Below are 12700 nucleotides of genomic sequence, written 5' to 3'. Positions count from 1 at the left end.
GTTATATGTTTCCCCTGGAAACTTAAAAGCTATTGGCTTTAAAAAAAAAAAAAAAAAAAAAAAAAAAAAAAAACTGCTCTTTAACTTTATTCCAAGAACCATGGGCCGCCAGGATAGAGGAAGGTTTGGGCTGAGTGGGAGTGGGCCTCGTGGCCAGTTAAGCAAGATTGTGCCACATGGCTCCCAGGACACGCAGAGAGGCGCAGACAAACTGACTCCCAGCGTGGAAGAGCGCGGAGCGCAAAGCCGGTCAGGCGGCTGCGGGAAAGGGGAAGGGGGAAGGGGGAAGGGGGAAGGGGGAAGGGGGAAGGGGGAAGGGGGAAGGGGAGGGGAGGGGGGAGGGGGACGCACACCGAGGCTTCTACCCTGGACTACAAACTTAAGAGCCTGGTGACAACACAGCCCCAATTAAAACGCTGAACATGCTAAGGCTGGGCGGCTTTGGGGCTCTGGATCTACGGCCTCCCGCTGGGGTGCCCCCCCCCCCCATCCCAGCGCCCCCTTGTCCCTGATGATGGTCTGGAGCTCCCGGATCTGGTCGTTCATGGGTAGCAGTTTGAGCTGCGGGCCGAGCTGGCGGGAGAAGAGCTCCTCGGGCTCGCGCTCCTCCGGCTGGGGGCCCTCGGCGCTATCCCCGGCCGGCCCAGCCACGGCGCCGTTGGTCGCAGGCAGCTTGGCTGGGCCTCCCGCCAGGTCCTGCCCGGGCCCGCCGCCGGGTTCCGCCGGCTCGGGACACGGGGAGGCAGTGGCCGCGGCTGCCGCCGAGGGAGCGAGCTGCTGGTTGTGACAGGGCATGGCGTCCGGGCGCCGGAGCCGCTTGGCCATACAGCTGGGGCCCGGCCGCCCCTACGCTGCCAAAGCTCAAAGGCGCTAGGGTCCGCAAGCACCTGGCACAGGCAACACGCGCCAGCACGAGGTCCGCTTCCGCCTCCTCAGCTCGGGGCTCGGCTCGGCTCGGCTCGGCTCGGCTCGGCTCGGCTCGGCCCGGCTCTGCCCTGCCCTGCCCTGCCCAGCCCAGCCCAACCTCACGTCGAGCTCCCGGCCGGCAGACTCCAGCGCTCCCTCCCCCTCCCTTCCCCAATGCCCCCTCACCCCGAGCCGGGCCCCGCCCCGCTCCGCTAGGCTCCTTCAGCCCAATGGCCTCCGGCTCAGTCCGCTCCGCCCCTGGGCTTCCGCCATTGGCTCCGGGACCCGCCATTCCCGGGCTCTTCTCATTAACTCGTTCTTGGGTGTCTCTCCCCGCCACCAGCACGTGGGGGGCAGACAACTTTACTCTTCTCCATCCCAAGCTACGTCATCCGTAAAGCAGTCTAGGACTCGCACCATGACCGCGGGATTTAGAGCTGGAAGAAGCTTTAGAACTTCCCACGTGAGCCAACCCTCTCATCTGCCCGAGGTTAAGTCTGCTCGGGCGTAGAGAATTAGGGGACTGGAGTTAACTCCTCCCTGTCTACTTTCCACCTCTGTGAGAAGGAAACCACATCCGCTCTAGGAGCTCAGCCTCCTTTTCTGTAAAATAAGAATTTGAACTGGATCCGTACTTTCACAAGCTAGGTAACGCTGTAGACAGAGCTCGCCGCTTGGACTTGGGGACTACCTGAGTTTGAATTCTGGCTCAGAACCCTAGGGACTTTACCTATTTCCACAACTGTAAAAGAGGGGTGATAATAATACCAAGCTCCCAGAGTTGCAGTGCGGAACAAATGGGATAATATTTGTAAAAGGCCAATCGATATAAAGGCCAGCAGTAAAAAGAATAGTAGCTGACATGTACATAGTACTTACTATGTGCCAATGCTTTACTATTATCATCTCATTTGAGCTTTACATCAACTCTGGGAGGTAAGGTGCTTTTATTGTCCCCACTTTACAGATGAGGAGACTGAGGCAAACAGCATTTTAAGCGACTTGTGTAGGGTCACAAGCCAAGTCTCTGAGGCTGGATTTGACCTCGGATCTTCCTGACTTTTAGCCACTGTACCATCTAGCGTCCTTTAAGGTTAAAGAAACTCAAGGAAGATTATAATAGAACTTGGCTTTCCCTGGCTCTACCCAGATTCCCTTCCTCCCCCTACACTGAAGTATAAAATTAGACCCTTCCATTACCTAGCTTTAATCCCTGATTGGGCATTGCCTTAGTCAAACTAAGATCTGGGAAAGAAAAGACCCCAGGACACCAGCTGCACGCAGGGCCATCTCCAGGGGGCCTGCTCACTATCTTGCCCCTGGACCCAGATGGCTCCAGAGAAGAGTGGGAGGCTGGTGACTTGGCACAGCCCTCCCTCACTTCAACTCACTTGCAAGTCATGGTATCAACTCTCTGATGTCACTGTCCTCAAGGACAAACAACAACAGCCTGTGGTCGGGTAGTGACTCATGTCTACCAAGGCTGAAGGGCTCAACTCCGTCTGGGCAGACCTTTTTTTTTTTTCTTTTTAATGACCTTGGCTAACCAGGGAGCCTGGGACTACCCAGAATTCCTATCACTGGGAGGGCTTGTGAGAGATTTCCCTGTCCCCAGAAATAACAAGCTTGTCTTGCACACAGAGCTTCAGGCCCTAAAGTAGATCCTGCTCCTGCTCTACTCCCTGAGGTGGGGGGTGAGGGGGGAGCGCTCAAATAGGTTAAATTTTCTGCCTCAGCATTTATACCTCCAGAATCCACAAAAGCTACAAATCAAAGCTCGATTTCTTGTTTTGTCAATTGTCTAGACTTCTAAAAGTGGTGGAGAAACTGTTAAAGATGCAGATTAAATTGTCAAGTGTGTCTGGAATGTTTTTTGCTTTTTAATTAGAAACCCCATTGTTAAACATTTATCAGCACACCCCTCTGAGCTCCACCATCACAAGCTCCTTAAGGGCAGGAACTGTCCTGTTTCCTCCTGTTCCTTCTTCCCCAGGTTTAGCACCATGCCTGGCCCCAAAGAAGTACTTTATTTTATTTTATTTTTTATTTAATAGCCTTTTATTTACAGGATATATGCATGGGTAACTTTACAGCATTAACAATTGCCAAACCTCTTGTTCCAATTTTTTACCTCTTACCCCCCCACCCCCTCCCCTAGATGGCAGGATGACCAGTAGATGTTAAATATATTAAAATATAAATTAGATACACAATAAGTATACATGACCAAAACGTTATTTTGCTGTACAAAAAGAATCAGACTCTGAAATATTGTACAATTATCTTGTGAAGGAAATCAAAAATACAGGTGTGCATAAATATAGGGATTGGGAATTCAATGTAATAGTTTTTAGTTATCTCCCAGAGTTCAAAGAAGTACTTTATAAAGGCCTTTCCCCATGATTGGTAGCTTCTCACTTGGATGCAGTTTGCTGTTAACTCTCTGGAAAGCAACTTTTCCATTGGTCTGTAGTTGCTACTCTGTAGCTGGTAGCTGGCCTGGCAGATATATAGGAAAAGCTCTATCTTATCTCTACTTTCAGTTTAAAACTCTCTTGATGATATTTGCAATATTGCAGGCACATCTATCTCTTGCCAGCTCTTGTCTATTATACTCTATTCCTGGCCAAAGAGCCTATTGTTGCTTTTGTATTCAGGGTGGTATGCACTGAAGTGTCAATTTGGGAGCAAAACTCATCTGTGAGGCTCACCCCACATTAAAATCTAACTGGGAAATGTTTTACAAAATAAAACCAAATGCCATATAACCTAGATAATGTTCATTTGTGGTTCTCTAAGTCAAATACACATGTAGCACAAGCAGGGATCCCTTTCTTTTTGACTGATGCCACTAGAGCCACAAACTTGGAGCCAGAAAGCCCTGAGATGAAATCCTGACACATTCCTCATCTGTAAAATGAAGATATTAACACCTTCTACCTCAAAGAGTTTTTGTGAAGACCAAATGAGATAACATGTATTGAGTGCTTTGCAAACTTAGAAGCACTATTTAAACGGTAAATACTGTTCTTATTGGACAGCTGGCTAGACCTCTCCTATGGATAGAGTTTGGGGCTTCAGACTTCTTGTGTTCAAATGTGACCTCAGACACTCACTAGCTACGTGATTCTGGGCAAGTCACTTTAATCTGTGTGCCTCCATTTCCTTCTCTGCAAAATGAGTTGGAGAAGGAAATGGCAATTCCAGTATCTTTGCCAAGAAAACCCCAAAAGAAGTAACCAAGAGTCAGAGGCAACTGAACATTACAATCATTGCGATTTTGGGGGTAGCAATAGGGAGCCTCTGAAATTCCTGAACAGCATTTCCAAAATAAATAGAGAATTGACTCTAATTTATAAGAAATCAAGCCATTCTTCAATTGATAAATGGTCAAAACATATGAACAGACAATTTTCAGATGATGAAATTGAAACTATTTCCACTCATATGAAAGAGTGCTCCAAATCACTATGGATCAGAGAAATGTAAATTAAGACAACTCTGAGATACCGCTATACATCTCTCAGATTGGCCAAGATGACAGGAAAACATAATGATGAATGTTGGAGGGGATGTGGGAAAACTGGGACACTGAGGCATTGTTGGTAGAGTTGTGAATGAATCCAACCATTCTGGAGAGCAATATGGAATTATGCCCAAAAAGTTATCAAACTGTGCATACCCTTTGATCCAGCAGTGCTACTGTTCAGGTCTAGATTTGGGGTCCCTAAATGAGATTAGGGTTTAGTTGAGGTCTAGTGGCAGGTTTGGGGTACAGGAAGTCAAGCAAAGCTCCCCTGCAACCCTCTTGGATTTGGCACAAGGATACGGCGGTAAATGAGGTCTAGGAGCGGCACGTGTTCCTAATAAAGGAATTTATTGGCCCGGAGACCTAGATTGATAAAAGAAGTTTATTACTGAGTTTAGAAGTAGGAGATAGGTGAAAGTAGAGATAAGGAGGACACCGGACAGAGGGTCCAGTGGACAGAGGGTCCTCCCATGGCTGGCATGTTTGGAATCTGCCAAGAGAGGTTCCCAGGGTGGTGGCCCTTTTATAATAGGAGACTTAGCTCGAGGGGCTTTTGGGTGTAGCCCCAAAATTGGCTCAGATCCAGATGGGGCCGGGACAGGTCCAGATCTTCTATTGGAATTCAAAGGGACCAGGATTTGTGAGTCAAAGTGCAATTACATTCACTACAGGGGTTTGGGAATCAAAGATAGGAAGTTTTCCCACATCACTACTACTGGGCTTATACCCCAAAGAGATACTAAAGAAGGGAAAGGAACTTGTCTGTGCCAAAATGTTTGTGGCAGCCCTGTTTGTAGTGGCTAGAAGCTGGAAAATGAATGGATGCCCATCAATTGGAGAACGGTTCGGTAAATTGTGGTTATATGAATGTTATAGAATATTATTGTTCTGTAAGAAATGACCAGCAGGATGAATACAGAGAGGCCTGGAGAGACTTACATGAAGTGATGCTAAGTGAAATGAGCAGAACCAGGAGATTATTATATACTTCAACAACCATACTGGATGAGGATGTGTTCTGATGGAAGTGGATTTCTTTGACAAAGAGAAGATCTAACTCAGTTTCAATTGATCAATGATAGACAGAAGCAGCTACACCCAAAGAAAGAACACTGGGGAATGAATGTACTGTTTGCATTTTTGTTTTTCTTCCTGGGTTATTCCTACTTTCTGAATCCAATTTTCCCTGTGCAACAAGAGAACTGCACACATATATTGTATCTAAGATATACTGTGCCATATTTAACATGTATAGGACTGCTTGCCATCTGGAGGAGGAGGTGTAGGGAGGGAGGGGAAAAATCGGAACAGAAGTTAGTGCAAGGGATAATGTTGTAAAAAATTACCCAGGCACGGGTTCTGTCAATAAAAAGTTATTAAAAAAAAAAAAAGAAATTTCTGAGCAGGAGTGACATGAGCAAATCTGGACCTAAAAAATCACTCTGGCATCGGTGTCAAGGACAGATTGGTAAAGGAAGAGAGTGGAGATCCCAATCCCTAAAAGGAAGCTCTTGCACTAGCCCAAATCAATAGTTCCTTCTCTTCTCTTGGGAAGGAGGGTGTTGGGTCTGGTTGCTTCCCCCCCCAAGTCACTGCTGACTCTCCAGAGATGAACACTACTAAGTCTCCTTCTGAAGTAGACAGCTGCCACATCCCTGATGGGTTAGTGTGAACAGGTGCCAAGGATTCTAATCCCCCCTCAGTCCCAAGAGCCTTCATCTCTTTCCCATCTATAGCATCTCTTTCCCATCCTTGCTCTCCCACCCCCAATCAAAGCATTGCCAACGATCTTGGAGTTTACAGGCTGCCTCTGCTGACTTAAAGTGGGCAGAAGAAACAGAGTGGCTACTTGGCCCATAAATGCTCTGAGGAAAGTGGCAGCAAGATTGTCTTATCTCATTAGCACCAAACTAAATGCTGCCACGATTTGAAAATGGTCTCATTTTAAGACTTCCCAGGACTTTAACCTGGCTGCATTCATTTTTCTTGAGTGTCTAATTAGACAAGTAGCCTCCTTTTCTTACTAGTTCTCCTTGCTCAAGGATTCTCAGAGGAAGGAAATAGCACACACTCCTGTCATCAACAAGATTGCCAGGTCTGCTCATTTTTGTGCTCGCCTCACTTTTGGAAGCCAAATGTGGCCAGGTATCCATTTTGCTTCTGTTGTGCGATTCACCATACAGAGAATATCCTGGCAATGGGACCGAAGGTCTCAGGGGCCAATGTGTATAATGGAAATCCAAACAGATGATCCCAACTCATGATAATTCAGCAAGTGAATGTCACTTGTCCTGGAAGCAAAAATGAGCAGCAAAATAGATTTGATTTTTGTATCCTGTCCTACTTTATGGAATGCATGACTTGGAAAGGAACCATCAAGTCCAGCCCCTCCTTTGATAGATGGAGAAAACGGAGGCCCAGAGATGTTAAAATTTTCTCTCTCCAATAAAGACCTCATTTCTCAAATATATAAAGAACTGAGTCAAATTTATTGAAAAAAACTGTTACCTGATTAGTAAATTATCAAAAGAAATGAACAGTTTTCAGATCAAGTAATCAAAGTTACCTATGGCCATGTGAAAAAAAAATGCTCTAAATCACTATTGATTGGGGAAATGCAACTTCTGAGGTACTACCTCATATCTATTAGATTGGCTAATAGGATAAGAAAAGGTAAATGATAGGTATTGGAGGGGGTGTGGGAAAAAAATGAGACATTAATGCACCATTGCTAGAGTTGTGAATTCAACCATTCTGTAGAACAATTCGGAACTGTGCTTAAAGGGTTATAAAACTATGCATACCCTTTGATCTGATAAGACCAGCTCCCATAAATCCCAAAAGAGATTTAAAAAAAATCATCTATGTGTACAAAAATATTTATAGCAGCTCTTTTCTGAGGGCAAAGAACTAGAAATTGAGAGGATACCCATCAACTGGGGAATAGCTAAACAAATTGTGGTACGTGATTATGATAGGATATTATTGTGCTGTGAGAAATGATTAGTAGGATGCTGTCAGGAAAAACCTGAAAAGACTTCCATGAGCTGATGCAAAGTGAAATGTACTATGTACCTAGTAAGAGCAATATTGTAACATGATCAGCTGGGAATGACTTAGCTAGTCTCAGCAATACTCTGATCCAACACAACTCTGAAGGACTTATGATGGCAAATATCTACCTCCAGAGAAAGAACGGATGGAGTCTGAATGCAGATGGAAGCTTACTTTTTTTAAAACTTATTTTATTTTTCTTGAGATTTTTTTATCTGTACTTTCTTTCATAACATGACTGATATGGAAATGTTTTGCATGGTTTCATGACCTATATGGAATTACTTGCCTTCTCAACAAGGTGGGGTGGCAATGGGAGAAGGGAACTGGAGAGAAAACAAAGTACTAAATTAAAAAAAAACTTCTTCAAGGTCGCACAGAATTCGTTAACTTTGATTCATTCAATTTAAATTTGGTAAAATTATTGTTGAAAGAAATGCCAAATTTCAGTTTGTTTAGTGAAAAATAAAGATTTGAGATCTTTTTTCCCCTCCAAGTTCTGAAACTCCATGAAATCTATACATAGACCCTTTCAGGTTAAAGAACTTCTGTTCTAAACTGTGCTGACCACAGGAATAATGCATTGTAAAGTTCACCAAAAGAGAAGAAATCAAAGGAGAAAAGGAGTGCAACAAGAGGCCCTGTTGACAGTATACCACATCTCCCTTGCACTCTCATTTGAAATGTTCCTGCTCTGCTGGGAGAGGCACCAAACTCCCTTAATTTGTGGGAAAGAGAAGCTTATCAAAAGCCTAGAATTTCCTTCAAGAGCTGTGCTTGTGTCAGTAAGATGGGAAAGCTAGCTGAGGAAGCCTCTCATATGTGGGCAGTGTCCTATCATCTGTGAAGTCCCTGGTTGCCTCTGGGTGCCGCCACCCTAGCATTCCAAGGTGAGAAGGGGGAAAAGGGGCTCCACTGAGGACTTCCTACAATGCCTCTCTCAGGTAGAGAAGTAAGTGACTGATGACTCCCAAAGCCTGTGTCAGGGAACGCCAGCTTGGGCAGGTCCTACAAAGCCAGAGAAGTGTTCAGGTCCAGTATGGGCTGTAAATATGATGTCCAAGAACAAGGATGGTGATCAAATAAGCCTCCCTGACAACCAGAAGGCTGCCACTGTTCTGGACACATCCTTTCTCTCTGCCATTGCTAGAAATTTTTATACCACATTCCCAATTGTGGTGGATTCTTAGGGGAGGAGGGAAGGGAGATACAGATATTTTATTTTAATAAATAAATCAAAGTCAGGGCTCTGGTTTCTGAATTATAGATATAGTGAAGGAAAGCCTCTAAGTCAAGGGTTCCTAGCCTGGGGTTCATAGGTTTGGTTTTTAAAAAATATCTTTCTAACTCCATTTCAATAGAATTGGTTTCTTTTACAACATTTTTTATTTTATCAATTCAGGGCACTGTTCCCAGAAGGGGTCCATAGGCTTCATCAGGCTGAGCAAGGGGCCCATGATGCAAAAATCAAGTCAAAACCTGTACTCTAAGTCCAAGCAGTAAATAAGTAGATTGCTGGTAGTCCTAGAGCACATGTCCCATATCTATAAATTCATGTATATCCTCTCACCTAACAATAGCACTACTAGGCATGAATATTAAATGAATTTTTTTAAAAGTAAGGAAAATAACCTCTATGTACAAAAAAATATTCATAGTAGCTCTTTTCTCAGGGCAAAAAAAAAAAAAGGAAATCGAGGGGATGCCCATCAACTGGGGAATGGTTCAATAAAGTGTGGTATGTGTTTGTGATGGAATATTATTGTTCTATGGGAAATGATGAGCAGGATGCTCTCAGAAAAAAAAAAAACCTGGAAAGTCCTCCACGAACTCAAGCAAAGTGAAATGTACTATCTACAAAGAAATAGCAATGTTCTGGGATGACCAGCTGTGAATGACTTTGCTATTCTTAGTAACATTCATTACTTTACATTACATTCAAATTTACATTTACATTACATTACATTCAAAAAAAATTCATTGTCTATTCTGAAGGACTTATAATGAAAAATCCTATCCATACCCAGAGAAGAAACTGATTTCTGAATACAGATTGAAGCCTTCTCTCTCTCTCTCTCTCTCTCTGTCTCTCTCTCTCTCTCTGTGTGTCTCTCTCTGTCTCTCTGTCTCTCTCTCTCTCCTTTTTAAACTTTATTTTTCTTAAAGGTTTTTATTTTCATTAGGAGTGGGAAAATCCATTTTCTTTCACAACACAACTTTTATACTTTTATGGGGAAAAAAAGATTTTGCATTCCAAACTTTTTCTCCTTCCCTCCCTTACCTCTCCTCTCCCCATTTTTAACATATTTCCATATTAGTCATATTGTGAAAGAAAAATCAGAACAAAGGGGGAAAACTATGAGGAAAAAAGGTGAAAACAGTATGCTTCGATCCACACTCAGGCCCATAGTTCTTTCTCTGGATGTGGATGGCATTTTCTATTCCAAGTCTATTGAAATTCGATGGTAGGTAGGAGAGAGGGTACTATGTGAGGTGGCATAGTAGATAGAGCAATTGAGTCTGGAATAAGGAAAAGCTGAGTTCAAATCCCAGCTCAGACATACTAATTGCATGACCTTCCATGAGACATTTAATCTCTGCCTCAGTTTCTCATCTGTAAAATGGGGGTGATAGCACCTTCCTTGCGGGGTTGTTGTGAAGATCAAATGAGATAGCTTTTATGAAGTACTTAGCATGTGGTGGTACCTAATAAATGCTCCCTTCCTTCTTTCTTATTATGAGTCATTGGACTTTATTGAAGAAAGGTTTGAGATAATCAGACCTATGATTTAGAAAAAAACAGTTGAATGGAAAATAGACTTGACATACAAAAAAAAAACAACTTGAAGGCTGTTGCAGTAGAATGGGTAAAGGGCAGTAAAGGTGGCTGAATAAGCGTAAAAGAGAGGGACATAGCTATCTTGAAATTAGAATGGATTGGTTACAGGCATGGGGGTGGGGAGTGAAGGCCATTGTCAGCAAGGAGTTGAAAATGACACTCAGCTTGAGAGCCTGAGCATCTGAAAGGATGATGGCGCCCTTGACATTAACAGAACAGTTCAGAAACAGAAAGGGGGAGGGGTGACTATGGAAATGATGAGTTTGGTTTTGGACATGCCGAGTTTGAGATGTCCAAAAGGCATTTTGGTGATGGGAGGCTGGAGCTCAGAAAAGTCTCTGCCTTACTTCATTTAATAAGTCTGAGATAAGGTCATCTCTGGCTCTTAGGACTCTCAATCTTGCCAGATTCATTAAGTTGGACATCTGAATTTTCTTTGGCTGCTCAATTTTTCTCCTTATAATATTTCATTATCTTCAGTCTCTATTTGCACAAGATGACCTTTCTCAATGTTGAACTCTTCTGCCTTAGCATATATTTCTCCTGCCTTCTCATTTGCTTCTTGTTGGACAAAAGCTATCAAGTGCTCTGCCTTAGACACCAGTATTGCTGAGGGTCACCGTGACAGCAATGACTACATTTCCTTTAAGCCTCCATGAAGACAGCCAGCTACTTGCTTTTCTTTCCCTGTTAGCTTTTCTTCCCAACTTCTCTCTATCTGGGACATCAGAAATGGGGAAACCAACCAGAAACGCCTGAGAAAGACTCTAATCCGTACCTAAACATCTGCTGACCATTTGCCTTTTACTGTCAATTCTGCATAGGTGATGGGAACCCAGCTGTCCAACACCTCCACTAGGAAGAAGGAAGAAAGTGTGATCAAGCTGATGGAAGGATGCTGACTTCTAGCTATCCTGGCTCAGCCTTTATTGTCTGTAGGACTGAGAATGAGCAATTTCACTTTAATTTAATAATCCTATGTATGATTATCAATGCATCTAGGCATTCACACTCACATATATGTTCACATCCACAGAAAATCACACACACACATACTTGCACACACTTTTCCATATGTTTACAGACATTTATGCAGTGTGCACAGCTTACACATATTAGTGCACACTCCCAATGTGTTTGTGCATACTCTTACATGTTTATGCAGGCTCCCCTATGCTCATAAACACTCCTGCAAACATCTGTACACTCACACACTCTCTAGCAAGTACTCATGCACACTCAAGCACACTTCCTCTTCAACATTTTGTACACCCTCACAGACTAACAGAATTCACACCTTTATACTCACACGTTCCCACGTCATGCATATACATATACTTATGAATCTACATAAAGGAAAGTACATGAATGTGTGGGAGAATATGTGAGTGTCAGTGTGAGTTTCTATGAGTGCGTCTGAGTACGAATCCAAGAATGTGCATGATATGTATGTGAGGGTATGAAAGTGTGGGAGGGTGTGATTGTGAGTTTCTGAGTGTGTAGGATATGTGATTGTGCGAGGAGGCATTGAGTATCAGTATGCACATGAGTAGGATTTGTTCGATTGTGGATGAGTATGAGTGAGTGTGTGAGAATGTGTAAATGTATATGATTGTGTCACTGTCCTGCACATACACACATACTTGCTAGTGTGATGCTATCTATAGTTGTATGAGTATATAAGGATGCATAAGTGTGACTATACATAAGGGTGTTCAAGTGTGAACAAGTGTGCAGGAGAATGAGCAGGATGCCTGAGTGAATAATATGAGTGATCATGCACAAGCATGAGTAAGCATTCATGAGTAGAAGCAGATGTGCAAGAATGTGCATCAAGGGAGTCAGCCGTGCTCTGGGAGTGGGAGACCAGAAAGTAACTGTCACACAAGGAACGGCTGATGAAGATTGCAAAAGCTGAACAAGACCTTAATTCAAAATAATCCTATTCAAATGTCAAAGGCAGCATTTTATAGTAGAAAAAGCCCTGCATTTACTAGCCATGTGATCTTGAATATCCCTAAGCCCCAATTTCCACATCTATAAAATGGGGATGATAATTTAACAATAATAATAATAATACCACCTACCTCTCAAGGTTGTTGGGGGAACCAGTGAGAATATATGTACATCATGGGCAACTACTTCCCTAATCTGAGCTTTCATTTCTTTGTAAAATGGAGAGAATATTCATTGCACTATATTATTTTGAGGAAAACTCTTTTAAACTCTTCAGGTGTTAGAGATGGGAGTTATTCTATATATCAGCGATTCCAAATTGCCTAAAGGATTCTAAGGAAAGAGGCTGAGCTAAAGTTGAATGCCATCCCCATCCATCAACTGCAGGGATTTGGAGTGACAGGATAATTAAAATG

At 43.4% G+C, this 12700-nt stretch overlaps 1 protein-coding gene across 1 annotated transcript in view; it reads right to left on the bottom strand.

Moving 5' to 3' along the window:
- Positions 1–1063, bottom strand: part of UPRT (uracil phosphoribosyltransferase homolog) — a 38806-nt gene extending 37743 nt beyond the window's left edge. The window contains exon 1 of the mRNA XM_031944693.1: positions 503–1063. Coding sequence (XP_031800553.1) covers positions 503–825 — 323 coding nt within the window. The 5' untranslated portion in view covers positions 826–1063. The remainder of the gene's footprint in view (positions 1–502) is intronic.
- Positions 1064–12700: the final 11637 nt, after the last annotated feature.

This window comes from Sarcophilus harrisii, chromosome X, assembly GCF_902635505.1.
Source record: "Sarcophilus harrisii chromosome X, mSarHar1.11, whole genome shotgun sequence".
Taxonomy (NCBI): domain Eukaryota; kingdom Metazoa; phylum Chordata; class Mammalia; order Dasyuromorphia; family Dasyuridae; genus Sarcophilus; species Sarcophilus harrisii.
The sequence above is the reverse complement of the archived record's forward strand: the minus strand, read 5'-3'. Positions and strand labels throughout refer to the sequence as shown.